Raw genomic sequence first — 8,565 nt, 5'->3', positions numbered from 1 at the left:
GACTTTCAAATAATAAAGTAATAATTTGTATATGTTGACTTTAAATAGATGCCTTTTTATTGAATTCATATTCAATATTATATTTGACCGATCTGCTTCTTTTATAGGTATTAACGGTCAATTAAAAAAAAACAATAGTAAGATATTATTTGTAGAACGTAACAAAACTTACCAGAAGATAACAATAGATACATACATTCCTACAACGTGCGGCTTGTAATTACGAAATTAATGCACATATTTTCTCTGCAATACTTAAACGACACCGGTCTTTTCAAAATCTGGTATGTTTTAACCAGTATATTATATCCAGATTCAGAGTCTATGCTTACAATGGCACGATGATCTAATCTACACAGAATCTAATTCTATACAAACTATGTTTGAATTTTTCAGGAAGTTATATTGACATACTATGCTTCAAATAGTGTGCTAAATTATTTCTGAATAAATAAAATTTAGGTAAATTAATAATATTAATTTAATATATAGAGTGAGTACTGAGTACATTACATCGTATCAACAAAACGCAAAAACGTCATTGAATTAATCTAATACGCAAAACGTCAAACTCAAACGTCAGTTTATGTGAATATTGTTTTTTTTGTGTTATTAATTCCAAAAATTATCAAATTTACGATATTTCTACTTAACCGCATTTAGGATTAAGATTTTTTTATTACCAATGCTGATGTACCTTATTTAGATCATTATATTTTAAGTCACTTCCGTCATTGCACAACAAAGAAACCATATCTATATTTTAATTGTTAAAACTCTAAAGGTTTTATCGCCTTTCAAAGCAAAGTATGACTATGGATTACGTTACTGCACTCAAGATTCTTGTAATTGGAGAAAGTGGTGTTGGAAAATCAAGGTAAGTGTTTGATTCGTTCGACAGAATAACATGACTCATGAAAGGTGTATAATTACTATCCCTTATTTTTTTTATGTTCATAAATTATTATTGACAAAGATTGTATTTACCAAGCCTTAACATAAATATTGAAATACTAAGTAAACGTTGATATTATTAAGAATGATATGTACAGAATATGTTTTATTGTACTTTAAATTGTTATAGTATTCAATATAACAATAAATGGACAAAGACAATTTATATTTCAACTTCTCAATTCAAATTAATTCTTAACATTTGTGAATTGTTTTAAATGCATTGAAAAGCTTAAAAAAACTTATAAATGTTGCTTAGTATCAGTTCAATTAAATACTGATTTCTCTCTTCTGTCATTAATAATTTTACATTTGAAAGAAGAAGTCGGCATTGTTCGACTAATCCCTCGCAAACAATTAAAAGTAAGGTTACTAGTTACTTATTCATTTACTTCAGTCATATTTTAGTGTTTTAAAGTGTCATTGTCTCGTTTAGTATGTATGAAATTACAAATATAAAATCTTGAGGTTCGTAATGAAAATACTTTCTTTTATTTGTAATGTTAATGAAATTGGATACAAACTGATGATTTAATTATTATCATGATAACCTTTGTTTAATTGCTATTAAGACTCATGTATGATTGTGCTTCATTGATCAAATAAATAAATAAATTGCTATAATTTATAATGCATTTGTTTGTTTGTTTGTAATATATATATATAGTAGTATATAGTAGTAGTAGTATATATATATTACAAACAAATGACCTTTTTAAATGGATTCTTTGTACCATATACAAAATAAAATTAGTTGATTGTTATTTTATCTACATATACAAAAAGATTATAAAGTTATGTAGGTCAAACAAATTTTGTTAAATTTTTTGAATATCATTTTTATTTATCTATTGTGCAATGAAGTCAGTCGCTTATGACTTCTTCGGTCATACTATATAAATAAACATTTTTATTATATTATAGGTAGGCAAACCACCAAATGCGCCATGATGGTATGTGGTCACCACCACTAATAGACATTGGTGCTATAAGAAATACTGATCATCATTTATATCATCAATGCACCACCAACCTAAAATGTTATGTTACTTGTGCCTGTAATTACACTGACTCACTCACCCTTCAAACGGGAACACAACAAAACTAAGTATTACTATTTAGTACCTACTCAGATGGGCTTGCTCAAAGCGGTACCACAAATGTATAATAATTATTTAATAAAAGAATGATTTACATAATAGATTTTTGTACAAATTACACGATAATAATATGACAATAGCATTAATGGTTTCTTATCATATCTATTAATTATTTTTAATCGTATAATACTTTTTTAAATATTACTAAATTCATTGTAGTTTTACAGAAACCTTGACCAAATATTGCAAAGTGAATGAGGCCATTGATTTTGCAACTATAAAATTATTGACTCATAAAAATTTTGTATTGAAGCTATGATACAATAAATTATCTTTTTATCATATAAAATAATGATAGTCAATATTTGTGTCATTCGAAATTACTTTCTGTTGTTGGGACCAACGTACTTAAAGAACGATTTCATATATTTTTCTGAATAATGTGAGATCAATACTACTATATAAGTTAAAGAGTTTGTTGATTTCAATGGGCTAACCTGAGGCCAGGGTACTAGTATCTTTTAAATGAAAATGGATAGTCGGATTAAAAAACCCTATGAACTTTTTATTTGATTTACTTTTATTTTAGTATAATCCTAGCATTTACAACTGGAGACTACAATGCCTCCTTCCCAGCCACCATAGGAGTCGACTACAAATGTAAGGTCATGGACGTCAATGGCTTGAAGGTCAAACTTGGTATTTGGGATACAGCAGGGCAGGAACGTTATAGAACATTAACAAACAGTTTTTACAGGTAATTAGAAATTATAAATCATTAATTACAATTTTTTTAGTTGTTTTCATTCACATAAGAATCACATTCATAAAATATATAAATAAATGTACACGAATCATGATCACATGAAATGCTGGCAAGAATGTTAGCAGCATTTTCCTGTTGAATCACAATTTAAATTATTTAAAACGTACACACAAAAATATCAACGCTGGAGTCAGAAATAGTACTTATTAATTTTTCATTTGATTGATTATGTTTTAAATTTATCAATTAACTCTATCCTAAAACTTCATAATATTTTGGAGTTTGTATTCTGTTAATAAAAAAAAATTAAACTACTAATGAAAATTCCTATTTCGTGTGTGTGTGAGAGAGATGTTGTTTAAATTAAAAATGATTTTTACTTTGGGATTTAATGAAAGAACATTGTTCTAGAGACGCACATGGAGCTATCTTAGTTTATGATGTATCAGAACCAAAAACACTACAAAAGTTAAATGAATGGGTCGAAGAGTTACAAGTGTATTCTACAAAGAAAAATATTGTATGCTTAGTTGTTGGCAATAAAATTGACAAGGTATGTTGTGATTATTTTATCTAGTCCTTCCAATTTCAGACTTTTGGTGTGTATTTTTTTTATTTCATCTAATTTAGTGGCTTGATGGGCGTTTTTATTTCAAGTCAGCATCTTTAATTTCAGGATTAAAATTTTTGTTTGTCTTAATTGATGAATGAATTTGTGTAATTGATCTTAGTGATTCTACATTTCTAGGCTCTTCTGGATGGTATTCCGTCAGCCTGTACATGCTATTAAGTATAGATCATCATTATAAGATTGTAAAAATGTGAATCACCTAGGTAGTCGCCGTTTTTGCTCCTTTAACCACAAACACACACGCACGCACTGTCATGTAAGAGATATTAATTTATTGTGCCCATAGATTTACTTGTGAAATTAAATGCAGTTCTATCGAAAGTGCACCTACTTGTTCGTTTAAGATCCAGTGTTATTCATATAGTTTTCAAGTCATTGGCCTAATGACATCTGCTTAAACAGATTTCAAATTGTGTGTGTTCTCCTACAAGCTGTCGGGGTATTCTCCATTACTATTTCTTCATCGCATCCTTTTGATATAAATATCAAAGATAACACATAACCATATATATATATTTTGTAAATATATTTGTATTTCATAGTTTTATGTAACACAATGTTGTACCATCTTTACTCCAATATATTTTTTGTACTCTTATATTTATATTTAGTAAAACGTTCTCTTCTTGACATTGCGAAAGAAAAAATACCAACTCATTTCTAGAATCCAGACATGTTACCTTAATATGGTATTGTTATATAACAACATTATTTAAATTTGGAAAATAGGTCAGTACATAGCAATGTAATATATTGTATCGATTTGTTATGCAAACTTTTTAGTCGTCGGTATTTAAATAAAAACAGTTTTTGATTTTAATTATGTACACATTTTCACAGCTTATATAATACGTCTATAATATATAATACTTATAACATACGTCTGTTATACATTCAACAATCCAACTTCTTCCAAGGAACAGTGCTGAAGCGTAGTCTCCGAAGCGATTACAAGAAACAACTGTGTCCATTACAACATATGTACAAATACTGTAACATACAAAGACTTAAAATTAACAATAAACTTTACAATATTACTAACATACTTTTTAACGTGTTACATAATCTGGACGCGACCTAACGTCTAACAGATAAATAATTTTAGACTAGGTTTTTTCTTGTCGTCATTCGTTTGCCCTTCCATGCACTCCTATACATTTTTTTGTAATAGACACAGTGTGCTTTTGTCCTCCATTTATCTCTAATTTTAATCATAGAAATTAGTTCAAGCGTTCAAGGGTAGTTTTTTTGCTTTTTTAGGTTTTCTATGATCTCATCTTTTGACAGTCTATTTTCTTCGTATCTACTGAACGAAAACAGTAGGGCATTCATACCTCACACACTTAATAAAAAACCGAGATTTGTTTCTTGTAATTTACATGTCGATACCGACAAGAGTTCTTTCAAATTTCCTTTTACGGTATTCAAATCGAAACTACCCATTCAAATATTATCCTAGTTCGAAATAATATGACATTTTACAGCTTCGTAAAGAGAACTGATTATTAGCGAGTGTGTCATGTCAAAGCTTCGCTAACATGTAACGACTGCTTGTAGCCACGTGCTGTATCCAGAGAAGCTGGCCAGGCGTTCGCGCAAAAACATAGAATGCTCTTTATAGAGAGTAGTGCGAAAACTCAAGAGGGAATCAATTTGGCTTTTGAAGAGTTAGTACAAAAGGTAAGATTCAAGATTACACTATCAATATATTTTTCTAATCCAATTTAGTCTGCAATTTTTTTTTCACTATTTTACTATAATTATAGGCATAATCCCCGCGCGTTTGAAATAGTTTGTGACCTTGTACTGTGACACGCGTGGTCCGCCCAGTATTAGTCTCGGAAAATTCGCTAATCGTTACTTACTTAGAGTAGATTTTCATTCCATTCTCTTAGCGCGAGGATTATATTGTATATTATATACTGGAAAGAGTCTGGAAGTTGGAAGTGTGTACACTCGTGACTCGGATAACACGTTAAGCCGTTAGTCCTGCGCCCGAACTCTTTCCGTTCGTTTCGGAATGCGGTCCCTTCGGATGATGAGAGTCAGGGAATCAATAGAAAGTACACCTATGCTTTGCACATACACTTGGTCACTATAATATATCCTGTGCAGTTGGCTAATCTGTCTTGAGATCGGACGCCGTCATCATGTGAACAAAGCAATGATCCAACAAACTTATTATAGATCATAGAAACGCCGGGTCTCTGGGAGTCCACGGGTTCGTCTTCTAATATCCGCATATCAAATGATGAAAGAAGACAGCAAGAGGAATCTACGTGTTATGACTATTCCTGTTCTATTTAGTACACCGCTGTGCATATGTATTTCACAGGTTGGCTATATGGAAAAAACTATTATTTCTTATAAAAAAATTAAGTACATGATATAAATACATTATTGAAGGACTAATTTTCCTCGAAAAACATGACCAATATCTGTATGCGCTTAAAATACAATAGCATTTTAAATAATTAAATTTATCATATCATTTATTTATTTATTGTGAGGTTATTTAAAATATAAAAAGCCAACCTTTATGTGCAATGTGATATTTTATAGTCCGCTTTTGTATATAAATATTTTAAAAAAGTGTTCACAGATAAAGTATGGACTCAGGTGTTTGCTAAAGTTGCGATTTATGAATGTTGGGCATTTCATATTATATAAATAAGTGACGCCAATAAACTGATGAAAAGTTTTTTTTTTTTTTTTTTAAATTTATGTTCATGTTCATTTCGAATTAAAAATTCTAAATTTAAAAATACAACTGAAAGGGTAAGTTAAAGTAACACTATGATTTATTGTTTATCTTCTGAATAATAATATTTTCTTACCCAGTCAGATTTTTCAAATAAATCAAAATCATATTATACAAAAAAAAAAAAAACGAATTTCACTGAACTAGGAACGCTTAATTATGGTTCGTCTATCTAGTCTAGAAACGAGAAAATGATCCATCAAAGAGTTCTGAAATGGCAACTATTCTCGCCCAGTATCAACCTCAATGTCTAGGCTATACTGACGAGTCATCAGAGCTCTGACAGTCGATAACGATGACCGGGGCTTGCGATTCTAGACAGACGAAATTAGGTTAGATATCTTTGAACTTATGAGTCGATAAAGTCGAACTAACCAATATCAGACAGTTTATATAAGACGTAACGATTTTTTTTTATATTATGGTTATAAAGATAACGTTCAAAATCGTTTCGGTTATTATTAATTACGTGTAGTCCATGCTAAATCTTTACATTAAAAAAAATTAGCTGTCACTCACAAAATTAGTCATGTAATGAAATATAAAATGTAAGCCTTTTCTATGCGTAGAAAATTATGTAAGTAAATTCTGGTTAATATTTTTTAGATATGTATAAGAAGTCTAAATCATCCCCAATAGAATGTTTTATTTTTTAATTGTTAATAAGGCGCTAGTTAGCTATTGTTGTGTTAATCATTTTTATAATCTGTGAATTTATTATCTGTGGAATATTTATTGTGGGTTTTTATAGGACCAAAGTGCAAAATAAAGTGCTGATTAGTAAAATGTTTTTGATTTATCGAAACCATATTTATTCATTATAGTTTCTTTTTTAAAATTATTTTTAAGCCTAAACGTTAGATTTCTATATAATCTGTGTTTAATATTTTCACTGATTGGTTTAGTAATATATTTATAGTGTAGATAAGTTGATATGTTTTTTAACGTACTATAAAACGCTATTAAAATTAATATGAAGCTCATTAATCTCGATTTTATTTTTTATTTTTTTATAGAATAGGAAGGTGGACGAGCATATGGGCCACCTGATGGTAAGTGGTCACCAAACGCCCTTAGACATTGGCATTGTAAGAAATGTCAACCATCGCTTATAGCCAATGCGCCACCAACCTTGGGAACTAAGATTTTATGTCCCTTGTGCCTGTAATTACAGATACATTTGTGAAGTCAAATAATCTTACGTCTGTTTTATTTAAACTTTGCAAAACAATAATAAACTTCGCACGCAAAGTAATTCGCATTTAATTTAATCGAGTTCAACGAAGTTTCTGTGAAAAACGAACATTCTAATATTATTAAATAGTATCTTAGGTATGAAGCGTATTTACTTTTGTGATTAAAACGAAACGTCGCTACTATGTCGCTTTATGATTAATAAATTGCGAGTCCGATTATGTACATTTATGCAAATGACATGCATTGATGCATATAGTTAATGACACGGATTGCGATTTGTAAATATAATTTTCAATCGTGAATTTAATTGCTTACAAGGGAAATTGAATTATTAGTTTTTTAATTATGTTAAACGAAGCATTCATTTAAAATAGCGCATGAAAGAAGTAAAATTATAACCTAAATAAGTTTTGATGTAAATTAATAATCCATAAGTACAGCTTCAATACCGTTACCTCTATAACGTTGCAAAATTACGGTACTTGAGAAAATTATACCTATACGAGCTCGACCCGTGAGAAGCCAAAATGACTAACATTAAAAATAATCTGTAGTTACAGATAGCAGGTGTAGCCGTAGCTTTATAAATTCTTTATTTCATTTCACACATTTGAAAATAAATGTTACACTACTCTTGCCTTGGTTTATGATAAATTACTCTACAACTAGTGTTTCACAAGTGAAGTCATGAATATAAAGAAGACCTGGGATCGTCGTAACTGAACAATGATTTTCCGCTTTTTTTTTGTTAATATTTGTTCATACTGTATACCTATATTATAATAAGGATTTGCAGTTTATTTACAATTGGATATACTTTATAACAAAATACAAACTCTGAAATCAATTACCTACATCATGAAATGGCCGCACTAATTTTGCCCTTTGTCTACTTAACATCTTACTCTGACTAATAACAGTGACCGGCCATTTATCACATGCCTTGGACAAATGCTCTTCAAGGATGCCTGCCCTCAATGGCCCTACGAAGGAGTCCCCACTAATGAGACGTCATCAGTCAGGAGCTTGGGATAAGCGTTGACAAATAAAAGCAGGGCCCAGTGATTTACCGCTGTTTACTTCGAATCATTTATAATCTGTAGATAAACAGATAACATATTAACTTGCGTGCCTTGGCGAGAAATACTTGACTTAT

At 30.0% G+C, this 8,565-nt stretch overlaps 1 protein-coding gene across 1 annotated transcript; it reads left to right on the top strand.

Annotated features, from left to right (window-relative positions):
- Nucleotides 1-568: 568 nt before the first annotated feature.
- LOC126773076 (ras-related protein Rab-18) lies at nucleotides 569-6,362 on the top strand. The gene is made up of 5 exons (XM_050493721.1): nucleotides 569-877; nucleotides 2,644-2,811; nucleotides 3,232-3,373; nucleotides 5,009-5,131; nucleotides 5,639-6,362. Exons 1-5 carry the CDS (start codon nucleotides 810-812, stop codon nucleotides 5,756-5,758), a joined length of 621 nt encoding a protein of 206 aa, XP_050349678.1. The 5' UTR covers nucleotides 569-809; the 3' UTR covers nucleotides 5,759-6,362.
- The last annotated feature ends 2,203 nt before the right edge of the window (nucleotides 6,363-8,565 follow it).

This window comes from Nymphalis io, chromosome 13, assembly GCF_905147045.1.
Source record: "Nymphalis io chromosome 13, ilAglIoxx1.1, whole genome shotgun sequence".
Taxonomy (NCBI): domain Eukaryota; kingdom Metazoa; phylum Arthropoda; class Insecta; order Lepidoptera; family Nymphalidae; genus Nymphalis; species Nymphalis io.
The sequence above is the reverse complement of the archived record's forward strand: the minus strand, read 5'-3'. Positions and strand labels throughout refer to the sequence as shown.

Coding starts and splice junctions, on each gene's coding strand:
- LOC126773076 (XM_050493721.1), top strand. CDS start 810: ATGACTATGGATTACGTTACTGCACTCAAGATTCTTGTAATTGGAGAA. Junction 2,812..3,231: donor TTAACAAACAGTTTTTACAG/GTAATTAGAAAT, acceptor ACATTGTTCTAG/AGACGCACATGGAGCTATCT. Junction 5,132..5,638: donor TTGAAGAGTTAGTACAAAAG/GTAAGATTCAAG, acceptor AACTTATTATAG/ATCATAGAAACGCCGGGTCT.